The 14,535-nt window shown below is 36.7% G+C and overlaps 1 protein-coding gene across 1 annotated transcript in view; it reads left to right on the top strand.

The window, feature by feature from the left end:
* The window catches only part of ANOS1 (anosmin 1), a 128,646-nt gene that overhangs the window by 77,663 nt on the left and 36,448 nt on the right, over positions 1-14,535 (top strand). Inside the window, exons 6-7 of the mRNA XM_005516615.3 lie at positions 4,579-4,708; positions 14,017-14,219. Coding sequence (XP_005516672.2) covers positions 4,579-4,708; positions 14,017-14,219 — 333 coding nt within the window. The remainder of the gene's footprint in view (positions 1-4,578; positions 4,709-14,016; positions 14,220-14,535) is intronic.

The raw sequence follows: 14,535 nt of genomic DNA on the forward strand, positions 1-14,535 counted from the left end.
AGTGTTTGAGAAACATGTTCCTGTGAAGGAGCAATAAGAAGTCTGACAGCTGCCTTTCCTGGGGTCTGGTGAATATGGGCAGAAGGGGCTGAGTTAATCACAGTGGCAGGAGAAGCCTCCTCAGACCGACATCTTTCTGACAACTTCACTGTCCCTTCTGCATCACAGGAGACACGAATTTGATTGTGTGATGGACCCCACTGGGGATGTCAGTTCAAAGCACACTTCAGGATGCCTGACTGGCTTTGTGAACTGTGTATACCCGATGGAACATGCAGGCTGGGTACCCTTGAGGGGTGCTAGTAATCAGGATTTCTGTCTTTCTAGAGTAGTGTTCTCCGTGGTGTTTGTAGTTTCAGACATCCCACCAGGCAATCAAATTTGTTTGGCCGAATGTGATAGAATTTATTTTGCAGTATCAGCAACAAGGATGGATATCCAGTTTGACTAAAGTGATTGTGTGCACAACCTCCAGGCTTTTTTTGTTGGTATAATTGAGATTTTTTTTCTTGTATGATTCCAAAACATGGAGGTATGAGCCCTTAATTAATAGGCAAAGGCTGAGAAGAGCTCAGCCATTTAGCTGAGAATTCCTGGAGCATCTCAGTCCAGGGGAGATGATTCTGGCTCTTGCTTTACCCTGCAGCTTAAGTTAGAGACCATGTGAAGGGCGATCAAAGATCAAAAAGGCTGTGGGTGAGGATTTGAATTTCTATGTGCTTATCCCCATATGTAGAATAAGTTATTGTTTGCATCTCTTCCACAAAATTTCATAATATTTCATCAGAGTTACTTATATTTTAGTTTTGTTGTCTGTCCAAGGACAAATGGGGTTATAATTTTCAATAACTTTAAGGTGTTGAAATTGGAAAAAAAAACTTGCTGTTTTCTATTGCCCTTAGAGAAGCTAATTTGCAAGTAATTTCTCATGTGTCACACAAATTTTTACTTTGTATTGAAACAATAGTTTTGAAAGAGTTTATTTATTGTATTGTGCCGTGTTTGTTGTGTCATCTTTATGTTTGTTTTTTTTTTTAAGGAAGAAAGTTCTATCTATTAGCATACTATTTTGCTCTCCAGTTATATAAGGAGAGCAAACACATTGGAAACAATTTTAGTTATTTTTCACTTCCTGGAGAAGAGATTTTTAATGTAGTTTTTTTTAGTGTGTCTTTTGGGGAAATCTTGATATAATTAACCATTTGAATAATTTCTGTTGGTTAATATAAAAGCTAAGATGCTAGTTGGCTAAGTTGGCTATGATGTAGAGTGTCCTGTGTGTCACATGAAGTTTCCTACAATACTGTAATTTAAGATATAGCCAGCTGAGCAGGAACTGCTGCATTATCCTATGGAAATATTGTATGTCTTGTGAACAAACCATTCCATTTGGTACTAGTTTTCTGTAAAAACAGTAGTATTACTGCTTACATTGTAAATTCAGGTATTTAATCATATTACTATAATATAATAAAGTTAACTCAAATATGCCAGATCAGTTATTTTCAGACAGAGCACATTTGTGGTACTTAGATGTCATGTGTACACACACACACACTCCCCCCCCCACACATATATGTACACATATGGGCAGACAGTAATGAAGTACATTTATTAGTCCATTACTAAAACAAATAAGGGACAGTATTTACAGATATCTTAATTGTGACAGACCTTAGTGATTCACCTTGCAATTGTCTAAACTCTGTGAACAGATAATCTGTTTCAAAAATGAAGTTTCTGAGACACCTGAAGTTCTGGTTCTGACCATCACAAGAAAGTTCCCAGCCTGTGACAGTGAGAAATACCTGCTGGAGCTAACAGTCCTGTACACTAAAGGTTGCTTTCTCCATCTCCCTGGAGGGGGCTTGCTTTGATAAGCAGTCTTGGAGAGTGCCCACCTTGTGTAGGATTGCATTCACAAAATAGGGCAGGTCTTCTGTCCTTTGACAGAGTAGTGGATACACCACTCAGAATTTCTTTTGTATCAGAGGAAACATAAACTCAGCTTTTCTGATACCCTGGATGGTATTCCTTCACTCTCTGCAATACAAATTCTTTTATCACTGTGTTGTTTCCAAAGGTATAGAGCTGTGAACTCAGCAGGGTAAGGCTGTACTCTCCTGTTTCTGTTACACAGACAGAATTTCTATTCAGACAGAATTTTAGGTGTGTGATAAAATTTAACTGCTATGTAGTACCACTCTGCATAGCTCTTAGTGAGTTTAAATTAATGTGAAAGATATTGAAACAACTCTGAATATTATGATTGCAGCTCCAAATATACTTAAATAGTGAGAACTAACTAAACTAAAGCAATTAAACAGAAAAAAATAAATAGATATAGCATTAAGGTGGTATAAGATATCTCAGTAGAACTTAGTTCTTTCTAGAAATGTATTAATTCTATATAAAGGATATTTAAAGGTGCTCAAGTGGTTTATATCATGGTAGTTGGAGGTCGACCTCCTGGGTGCCATTGAGCTTAGCAGGAGCTTGGCCAAGAAAGTGAATGATGAAAGTAATAGGCCCAAGGCATGTTAATAAATTAAAATAATTTTGGCATTATGGATTGACAGTTTATTTGATTTTACATTATTTCGTGGTTGCCATGGGAAACTGACACACTGAAATACTTTATTTTAATTGACATCATAGCTGAACTGATGCCAGTGACAAACAAGTTTCATTTGAGGAATGTGGGATCAGGTCTATTCAGATTATGCTTACCTTGCAACAAAGTTCAGCAAACATGTTTTTAAAAGCCCACAGAACTGTGACTAATTATTTACAATTAAATATTGGTCCTGAACCTGTTTTCACTTGCAGCAGTAGGGGACCTGGCTGTTGGAAAAAAATGAGACATTTGAGTGCTCCATAAAATAAAAATAATTGTAAAAGTTGATTCAGGTAGGCTCTTCCCTGGGACAAGCCTTGGATAATCACTCTACAGGTAACATAAAAAAAGGAGATGAGGCAGACAGTGTCAGGACTGTTACCCTGCTTAAGGTGAGAAGACAAGTACAGTGGTGTGAATGGAGAGTGACTCTTGAGTAGCAGCAATATGTGATGGACTCAGAGTCTACAACACTTAGCAGTCTGAGAGCAGTCAATAATACTATGTAGAAATGGTCTCTTTTCCTTACATGCACGCACAAATGAGATACCTGTTTCCCTAAATTTTGTTTGTCATCAAATGAAGAGACTAAGAGCAGGATAACACCTACAAATTTTGTGAGGGCTCTTGAAAGGTCACTGCTGAAGAGCTGAAGCAAATTCCTCTATTTCTGATTATCTGAGTTATGTCAGCAGCTGCTGGTTTCTTACACAGGTTTGAAAGGGAGCAAAAGGCAGTAATTATGTTGTGCCTTTTTTTGGGAACTGCTTGGTATCAGTACAAGTAATGTTGGATCCTGTACAGGGAAGATGGCTTCTTGAAGCTGTATAAAATAGAGCTTGTAAAAATAAATTGATGTAACTACATTTTTAATGAGCTTGCATGTTTGGTCAGTAATGGTAATCAGTAATGATTGTATAATATACTTAGACATGTACATGACATCTGGCTCAGGTTTGTGCATTACTTAGATTAAAGAATTAAATAAAAATGTAGTAAACATGACATACTAAAGTAAATTGAAAACTGGGTCATTGAGAGGTAATTGTAAAAGTAAAATTTCTAAGTGGATGTGTTTTTGATAAATTCTACAAAAATGCTGCATCTTCTGTAGTTGGAAGTATTTCAGTGGTTACCAGGAGGCTGTGTTCAGTTCTGGTGTTTGTACCTTAGGAAAAAAAGAAAGAATGCAAAATATAGCGCTTTAAAAGTTTAATAGGGTAAAATAATGGAAGAAAACAGGGCTCAGAATAAGAATGTGTAAAGCACTTCCTCCAGAAAGAGTTCAGAGTGTATCTATGCTTACGCTATATTTCAGTGGTTTTCCCCACAGGATTTGGAAATTGAACTCACGACACCAGCAATCTCAGTAGGTGTTGTTGGAGAAAAGGTCAGCTCCTATGACCTGAGAAAAGTCTTCAGGGAAGAGTTAAGGCTGTGAGTGTCTTTTTGACATAAGTGCCAAAGATGTGAAGAAGGCTTATGTTCATTATCTGAGAGTTTTGTGTTTCCTATGAACAAGAAAAAGTGGGTTCTCACAGCACTGGCTTTCATTAAGGTATTTTGGACCCCTGATTCTCTGAGAATTGAGAATTGGAAAAAGCAATCTTGTCACCTGGGGCAGCAAGTTCCCTGAAACATCAACACCGGAACAGTTGGACGCTAAACACTGGTGAAGATTGTGGTAAATGAAAAGCTAATTTTGTGAATTTAACACTTCACCTGTTTTCCAAAGGCTATTTTTTCCAGAAGACACCTGCAATGCACTGTAAAATTGGATGGTTCTATCATTTTGTTCACAGCTGTAAATGCAGTGGAGAGTGATGGCTGGAGTCAGGTGAGGTGGTTGCTTACAGCCTGTGATGCTGGTGTGTATTCAGCCAGCCTGACTGGTGTTGCACAGCAGATGACAGATAGCCATGTCGGAACAACCAGTGTGAGTGTGACATTTTCCCCACCAGACTACAGACGAGCGAGTTTGGCTGCCGGACATCCGAGCGAGCAGGTGGTACCAGTTCCGCGTGGCTGCTGTGAACGTGCACGGGACGAGGGGCTTCACAGCACCCAGCAAGCACTTCCGTTCCTCCAGAGGTGAGTTCTCCCTCATGTTGCCTGGTACTCACCTTCCTCCCACTCACACCTGGAGTGCAGCCTGATCTGCCTGCTTTTGTGGCAGAAAGTTTTTAACAGGTGGGTTTTTGAGTAGTTTTGCCGCTGACTTCAGAAACGGTGCGATGCTTGTTGGAAGTCAGCAAACAAATTACAAGTTGAAGTGTCATTATTCTTTTATCAGTAAGGGTCTGCATGAATAAAACTCCTTTGAAACATTCTCCACATGATTGGTATTAAACTGCATGACCCTGACCATTAAATATGAAAGAACTTGGGTTTCAGAGTGTTAATCAGAGAAGTTTATCTTTTTTTCTTTTTAGTTATGAGAAATATGTTATTGTCATATGTTTAGTAGAGTACTGGAATTTTAGTAGAGAAATTTAGTAGAGAACTGGTATCTAAGTAATTGTAGCAGCATCGTTTTGAGGGAACTTTAGACTCTCTTAATATAACTTTCCCCTTGCTAGCACTAGTTGTAAGTGCTTAAGAATAAAAAATAATATAAATGCAAAGCAGTGTGTTTATGTTCATTAGAAAGGCATGCTTGATGATCCACAAAGTATTGTAGGAATTTTTGTTCATAGTTCTGGTTTTGAAAGCTATGGGGTAATTAAATAACTTTGAAAATTACTTCTGTACCAGTGAGTGGTACATGGGGGATGGAGGAGATAGAAATGGTTCTCCCATCCTGTGGAGTTCCTGGCATTCTCCATGGTGTGCTTTTGACCAACATGAAGAAGAATTTTCCCAGATAACTCTAAGGCATAGCATAGGGGTTAGCACAGGCCAGAAACTATTCCCATTAGACAGATGATCTGGATGTGGTCACCCTCTCTTAAAGGCAGTCAATAATGCAGGCATATCCAGACCACGCTAGTCGAGTACAGTGCCAAAGAATAAGATCCAGCACTCTTCACTCTAGTAATAGAAGCAGTTTCTAATAGAAAGACTTGCTGTTATTTTAGTATTGACAGAATCTTTATTGTGGTGTAACTTTGCATACTTTGAGGAATGTACTTCCTCCTCTTTCTGCAGACAGAATATCTTGCAGTACAAGTGGTTGACATCTTTGGGTTCCTGTGTGGCTTTTAGCTTACTGTTTGGCCAGTCAGTCCTAGAAAAAATCTTATTGGAAGTGCATTTCTAGAGGCATGCAAATACTTTTGCTGGTATGGAAGGTTTAATCACTTACTGAATAACTCTGTTAGTCTTAATAATTTTTTTGGTACTCTAGCTGTATTTGTGGTAGGAAGGTTGGCTGGCATAGCTGTCCTGTTACTTCTGTGACGGCAAACCTTTTATGTATAGAAGAAGTATTATTTTAAGATATGTAAGTAGCATACCATTTCAGAAACATAAAATAATGCGTTACTTTGAGCTGTGTTGAGTTTACTGTAAGAACTCTTTAGCAGCAGTACCTCTCTATTTCTTGAACAGCACTTCAGCAGATACAGCAGTTTGTTGCTGAATCTGGCTCTAACTTTCTATTAAATTTAGATCCTTGACAGTTGTTTTACTGAGTTTGTAAATATTTTCCAACTGTTCTGCTTGAAACCACTATTACTGCAATTACAGAAAGGTATATCATGGTAGCACTGAGGTTTTGGCTTGAACATGACATTTTCAGGCAGGATTTGTATTACTTTCAAAAAAATTGGCCCCCTACTGAGTGTGCTAGCCATACTCAAAATGCCTTCTTTGGTAATGAATATAAGAATGTCCATGGTAAGTCATCCTGAAGCTCTCTTTAGCCCAGAACCTGACCTCAGCCTGAGGTGGGTTTCTGGATAACAGTGTAAGAGCAGGATAAGCACATGGGGGTATTTCTTCAGAATAGTCTCCCAGCTGGCAGTAATTTATGTTTCAGGAACTTGTGGTTTTGAAGTCATTGCATGAATACCAGTCCTCTTGTGGTCTCTGCAGCTACCCCTGAAGCACTTGCTGTCCTTGAGAACTGCTCACAGCTGTCCAGTGGAGGTAGAGAGCACTTTTAGGACTTTGTGACAAGGGCAGTGGGAGTCAGTAGTACCTCTGCACGCTCTTACCTAATAAACCAAAGTTTTGATAACGGCAGCAAGTATGTAGTCAGCATTCTTCAAAAGTCTTCTGTAACTCTCAAAATAACTGTTTTCAAATCTGAACTCCAGCCCTTGGCAGAGGATTGTGAATTGACAGACAAGCAGCAGGGAGTTCAGTTAGCTATCAGCTTCATAGCCCCAATCAGCCTATGCTGGCAGCTCATTTGGCCATTCTAGGGGCTGCGGAACTGTCAGTGGTTGTTATAAAGATGTCGAGTTTGCCAGATGAAATGCCTAGTCACTCTGGGTGACTCACATGAAGATGCTGCTAGGTGCTGACTGCTGGGAATGATAGTGGGATGCTTGGATTGGTGTCTCTGAGCCTCCATGTCCCCAGGTAGGCAGGCACAGTGGGAACAGCTATAGTGTCACACTGACATTTAATTACTACTTTGGAGCTCAGTGGGAAATGACAGCCCCTGCCTGGTAGAGAGGCAAGAAACTGCTGCTCAGATGTGCCTGGTTTTTTGAGTGCCAGAATCTACTGGCCCCTGCTGAGCTCCTACAGGCACATTTAACCTCCAGTTTGGAAAAGAAAAGTGGATTTTGGCACATCACCTTTGGACGTTTGCTGCCTCTCTGTGCTATGTTTGTGTGAAGCGTGGACAGAAATTCACATCAGTGTTTCACTTCACCCTGTTGTGCCAAGACCAAGAGAAGATTATTATCTTGGTTAGACTTAGCAGAAGGCTTCTTCAAAAATAAATCCTTTGATCAGGAAACATGACAGTAATTCCTAAGACAGTTTCTCACGCAAGATGCTGAACTTTTACCAATTGCTCATAAGTAATAATGAATAGAAAATTATTTGGGTTTTTTTTTCCCTTTAAAGGAGGAAAAATATGATATTTAATCTGAATCTAGGAAGAAGTGTAGCACCACAAAGTCTCTGTCATTAAATATTTTAAGATGTTAAGATGAATATTCAAAAATGTGCTGTAATTACTCAGAGAATTTTTGTCTGGTTACCACAATACTGTTTTATACTGTTTTATGTTTTTGAAAATGTAAAAAACATGCTCTCTATGTAGACACAGAAAAATAAGGTTTTGTTTTATTCAAAATGACGTTAAGTCTTCTGAGGTAATTTTCATTAACTTCTTTATCACTAAATAAAGCTCCTCATTTTCCAAAGTAAATTAACTTCTCAGTCATAAAAAAGAAAAAAAAAAAAAAGAAAACAAGAGTATTTCATCAAGCATTTCAAGTCACCGTTCACCTAGTTGTATTTTGAGGTCTGATCAACTGCAGCTTTTGATGCTCTTATGCTGTAAACATTTGAGGTGAAGGTTTATTAGCTCTTCTACACTGCCTTGTGTCTTCATCTAGGATGAAAATTAATTTGTTTGCATTCATTTATAAATAGTAAATAAAGTGACATGGCTGAGAATTTTTGAAATATTAGGCAGAGCTTTTTTTAAATGTTTATTTTTTTCATAATGAAAAGGAAGGATTTGCATGTGCTTCTCTGACATGACCCTTCACAGGGAATAGTGATGCTTTGTTTTGCCAAAATGCAGTTCCAAAATTACAAGATTCACAGGTTGGACTGTATCTGTCTGTGGCAGAGTGGCTGGAAAATCAAGTGAATACTGCTCTTAGAAAGTGGATGGGACTGTGCACATGGACTTATACATGGATACCGTCAGCTAGAATTGACCAAAATTTTCTGCTCTTTTGGCAGTGGTTTCCACTTCTGTATGCAGGGTTTTTATATTTTGTGTGCTTTCCTTTTATCTTTGGGTGGCAACCATTTGCAATAGCAACAATAAATAAAGGTAACTGAATACCTAACACAATATTTTTGATCCATAGAGATACAGGTATCTTTCTATTCATATTTTGACTGGCTCTCTCCAAGCTGTTTCTTCTGGAAGCAGGAGAGAACTGTTCCTACAATCCATAAATTAGTTTCCTTGGATGAAAACTATCATTTTCTTCCAGTAAGCAGGCACTGGATAGCTTACCCTAACTGGTCAGGAGCTGTTTGGCATTTGTAATACAATTTTTAATTTGTTGCATTTGGTTCAGAGTTCTTAGGCTACTTTTTTCCTAGCTTTTTATATGATGAGAATGAACTCTCAGTAAGACAGACTTCAGTTAACTCTAGGACTCAGTGTTAGGCATTTGTGTATTATATATTATTGGTCTGTAGGTAGGTACTGTGCCATTTCCAGGGACAAGGAGATCAACACAATGAGCCCAAACCATCTGACCCTTCCACCTCTGCTAAAGGTTTTTATCTTCACCATGAAGGCAGTTGCCAGCATACACTGGATAGATTGTCAAGCAAAAGGAAGCAGACAACATTGTTTCACAGCATATAAGTACCATGCTGGATGTGATTTCATGCATACATTACTGAGTGTTAGAAAAACCAGAACAGACACCCACTCATGGCAATAAAATTCTTTCTGTTGCTCCTTTGAGACCAATGATTTTTTTATGCTGTTGCACAGCTGGTTTATGTGTGCCATTTCCATCGGGCAGAGCCAGTCCTCCTGCTTACGCCGTGGAACTGTTTAATGGTTGGAAACTTGTCTGCAGAGCAGCTTCAGCACATTTTTAGAGTTGGAAGGTCTGATGTTTGAAAGATAGCAATGGGAAATCTATTTTAAGTCAGGAAAAATGCTCCATAAAAGACGGTTTAAATTATTGTCACACTTGCTCTCACTTTTACAACTCAGAATGAGAATTCTGATTCCAATGCCATTATTCCCCTCTCTGACACCTATTCCAAATCATTTACTGTTTTCACTACAGTTGCCACATTAAAAGACAAAGTGGATGCACTGCAGCAGCGTATCATGTGATTCACGTGTATAGCTAGCCCATACTCTTTTTTAAGGTTTTGCAAAAGTGTTTCCAGATACTATTGATTTAAAGAATTTTGGAAAATATAAACTGTTACTATGTTCACAAATATGAATGTGAGAAGATGTTGATTTTGAAATGGTGATTATATGAGGGTTTTCTTTCTTTCCTTTATTTGGAGCAAGAAATCCTCCCTTTTGGGGACTGGAGACAGAATTTCACTTGTAATGGCTGAGTAGCCAGCAAGACAGGAATTTAAGTCCTTTGGGTATTCTCAAGCCAAACACAATCCAGACAAATGGAGTACTTTCCCTATGTGCTGGAACAGCAGCTTCAGCCTTGACCTAATGAAGCTATCATTTCTAGCAGTGAGAAGCGATTTACTTGTCAGGCTGCTGAGACCAGAAGTTTTTTGGAGTTGAAGACAGCTGTCTGTGCCAAATTCTGGGATATATAGAATGACTTGTATTTTATTTGCATTGTCATATAAACTGCGAAGGAAAAGCTGTAACTAGCATCGCTCTTTCTGCAAACCAAAGAATTTGATTTAACACTCAGATAAATTCACGTATATAAAGTTTCAGTACTTTGTATTTGAAAAACTGGCAGCAGTTTCCATTCCAGTAATTTTACATCTGTGTATTTGAATTATACATGTGGGCAGTCAGTCAAAGGGATCACAGGTATATGAAGACTATCAGTAGAATGGCTATTAGCTTTATAGTTAGGTTAACAAACACCTTATGTAGTCAGCTTTATGATTCAGTACCAGTTATTGGACCTTGAAGTATTTTAGCACAAGTTGTATAGTGCTTTTAATATCTACGTGGACATAAGGGTAACAGACCACCTTGTAGAAGCATGACTTTTCCATTCAATATGCAGAAAAAATCAACTGATCTGTTATGTGCTAAGTGGCTGGCATGCATTGTAGAGGAGCATGCTCATAAACATGTCACAGGTTCTTTTTGGGTTTTTTTTCTGGATTCTTGTTTTTTTGGAGAGGCCTGGGGGATGTAGGGGTTTTTTAAATGCTTTCTTTGAAGGTGGAGTTTGGATTGTTTGGTTTTTCTTCATGTTAAGAGAGATCACATTATCTTACCCTACTATTCCTTCTCACTTGTCTGCTTTGCTGGTGAAACTAAATCCTTTCAAATGAAGAAACAATTATAATTATTGGGTTCTTAGCTTACAAAATGATCATTCTGTCACTTGTAATAGTGATGAGTGTCAGAGAAATACATCAAAATAGAGGAATAAATTATATAGTGGTATTGAAATACTTAATATGGAATGGATCCTAATCTGATATAAAATGCTCAATGAGTGTGTTAATATTTCAGGTAATGCACCCTAAATGTACAAAATATTTCACTGATGCATCCATACAAGCAGACAGGGCTTTTTTTTCAGTTGATTAAATGCAAAACTGTAGTAAGTTTTGTTTATCTTTTATATTTTGTATCTTTATAGCTTATTATTTTCTTAATCTGTCTACTAATTTTAATAAAGCTCATATAGAAAATGTGTTACTTTCAGTGTCTCACCTTTTCATGTCTGTTAGCTGCAGATCTCCTCCTTTCTGTCTTCTACCAACACCACAGTTCTTGTTCAAAGGCATTTTTGTGGATGACATTTGAGAGGCTTGCAAAAGAGTTTTTGAAGAAAGAGGGCACTCAGGAAAATATCTGCTATTGCTGAATTATTTCACATTTTATCCCTTCTAAGATGACATTCTTTCAAGCCTTAACTGTAAATTACCCAATGATTTCTAATGCAATGTTTGTATTCTCACACTGCAAAGTAGAAACACTAATAGATACTCTTTCAAATGCGGGTCAGCATTTCGTCTGCTGGCTTGACTGTGTCTAGTGAGCACAGGAGAAATACTGCTGATAAAGTAATGTTTTTAACAAACTGTGCAATTATAAAAAGTACAGGATGATACACTGGTGCTATATTTTATATATTTAAATGTAAATAAATAATATATCTTTTTATATTTATATATAATATTATAATACTAATATATATTTATATAATATATATATTTAAAATAAATAATACGTTGATTTCAGTACACACAGTTCTTACTGCTTTCTTTTGCTGGAATGAACATAGAAACATTTGAAAAGAAAGAATCTAAATTTGGTCATTTGCTTTTAGGCCTACAAAAAATAGGTGAAGAGAGCTTTAAAATGTTTTTAATCATAAAGTGCACTTTGTCCAAAGGAGCTATTTGATTTAACTTTTACATCTTTTTTTAAATGACTCTCTTTCTCATGTAGATGAAGAATGAAAACAAATGTATTTTATAGGTTGAATTATTTTTGCTTATATCTGAAACACTTTAATTTTATCCCATATGTTTTGTATACATAATGCATGATGCATAGCACTTCTGGGAGATACCCTGAATAATTCTCCTACAGTAATATGATCATGTTGCACTTCAGGTGATAAATGTTTTATATCCCTAATATAATGTCATATAACATAAAAAAGCCCCTAACATTTTAAATAAGTGAAAGATGAATGCTTAATAAATGTCTTAGATATGTGAATCATGATTCTGTTCATATTTAATTTACCTAAATTGCATTTTATACCTACCTATTAAATAATAGAAGTAAATGAAAAATTGTATGAGAGAATAGTAAAAACCATTTTGTTAATTTCTTCTTTAATTCTGGAATAAATAGTTTAGCATACTTTAAAATGGAGTGGTTGGCAACTTCACAGGTAAGGAAATAAGCAAAACAGCAGTGCTTCTCCAAAGCCAGAAAAAAAAACAAACAACTGACTTGCTAGTGGATTAAAAAACACAAGTGTGAAGTGAAGCATTCTTATTATTTGGAGATCGTTAAATTTCTAGAATTTTTAAGTATGCTTTGTAACTTTTATTGCCAAAAGTTAGGTTGAATTATGTGTGAGGAAACAGGGACATCCATTACTATTTAACTAAAATGGAATGTGTGAGGAAACAGGAATATCCATTGTTTTTTCAGCAAAAGTCCTGTTCAATAACAGGAGTATGTCATTATTTCACATCTGCTGATCTTTACAAGGGAAATGCTGTCTTTATTAATTCTGAATGTATCTTTTTTTATAAACTAAATGATGGAATTTTTCAGTGAGACCATTTATCATAGGAATTATCTGATGAATTAAGTATGCCTGGAATGTTTATTTAACAGCTCATTTACCATTATAAAATAATGCAGGTGAACCATACAGTAAATGAATGTCTGATGTCCCCTCCTCACACCTCCAGTTTCATTTCTGGTAAATAAGTAGTGATGGCTCATATGGCTGTAAGTTTGTAACATGTCCTAATTGCTAGGAATTTCCTTTACTTTTCTGATATTGTTTTAGCTTTGTTTGTTTGTTTGTTTTTGTTTGTTTTTGGTTTTGTTTGTTTAGTTTTTTTTGTTTTGGGCGGGGGTTGGGTCTCACTGCTTACTTCTATGTAAGTTTTCTTTTTGTGGTTTCCTTATATTTTGTCATGAATTTTTGGCTGCCAGACATTTAAAAAAGAGTAGCAATTATAAAGTGGTATTAAAAAGTAGGAGTTGGGAAAGAGCAAACTGGACTTTCAGAAGCTTTGTTGCGAAGTGTTCATTGATTCGCATTACTTGGGACCAGGATATTATGTAGGGAGTCCACAAGGAGGACATTAAATTCAATATTGGAAAAGATTCAATATTGAATCTTATTCAAACTCTGTCATGTGTCCTTGGCTCCAGAGTCAGCACAAAGACGACTGAAGCAATAATATCTCACTTGATATTGACCAGGAATTGAACTAGAATACTGAAATAAATCAAAGGAGTAGCTAATTGCTTTTTGACATTTTAAAAAAAACCCCTATAGATTTCTGCCATGGTGTAATATATCATTATGCTTTAATTACATTTATTCTAAGGAAGTGTTTATGTCCCATGGTGGTAGATATCAATATTAGAATTTTGAAGAAAGATTCAATGTGTCAAAACATAATTTTATCATCTGAGAATTATCTGGCAATGAAAAAATTCTCAATGTTTCAGCCATAGAGCTCTGTGATGACTTTGTATTTAAAGTAGTGAGTGACAGAAGGAAAACTGATAGTCTGGTACATTTTGATAAAACTTCATAATGCTTGTGAACTATCAACAACAAAGAATAATGACAAACTAAGTGGTTACCCGTAATTTTTATTTCAATAGAATTTCAATTTCTAGAATTTACAAGCCACATCAGTTATGGAGTGTCTTTGCCTGAATCTTCCTCAATGTATTTAGAGTGTTTGGTCCAGCTTGTGAATGCCTTGTAAATAGATGACGTGAAGATAAACTTTGCCTTACTGAAGATAGTTTTTCCCTTAGAATATTTTCATTTTTTTCTAAATTCTAGATCCGTCTGCTCCACCAGCTCCATCTAATATCAGGATTGCCAATATCAGTGCCAACAATGATGGGAGTGTAAATGCAATGATTACTTGGGATCTTCCAGAGGAGCCTGATATCCCAGTGCACCACTACAAAGTCTTCTGGAGCTGGACGTACAGCAAATATGTAATTCCAGCAAAAAAAAAGAGAAGGAAGATTACCAATGGGGTAAGAAAGAAATCAGTAACTGGGACAGAAATAAGGGGGTTTTTTTGACACAAAATAGAGTGTAAGTATAAAGTGTGTGATAAGTTCCAATGATTTTAGCCACTGGTAAAGTAATGGTCATAATTTTTAATATCACAAAGCCCATAGGCAATTTTGAGCTCTCAGTCTTTTTCTTACACTGTACTTGGGAAGAGAAGTAAACTTCTGCCTTAGAATACAGGTAAATGTGGTAAGATTTTTCATGAAAGATGAATGAAAAGTTAAACGCTCTTAGTCCTCTAAATTTAGTCTGAGTCGTACATCAGAAACCCCAGAG

The sequence above is a fragment of the Pseudopodoces humilis genome, chromosome 2, assembly GCF_049639895.1.
Source record: "Pseudopodoces humilis isolate 2021_Gansu_Grassland_sample_001 chromosome 2, ASM4963989v1, whole genome shotgun sequence".
Taxonomy (NCBI): domain Eukaryota; kingdom Metazoa; phylum Chordata; class Aves; order Passeriformes; family Paridae; genus Pseudopodoces; species Pseudopodoces humilis.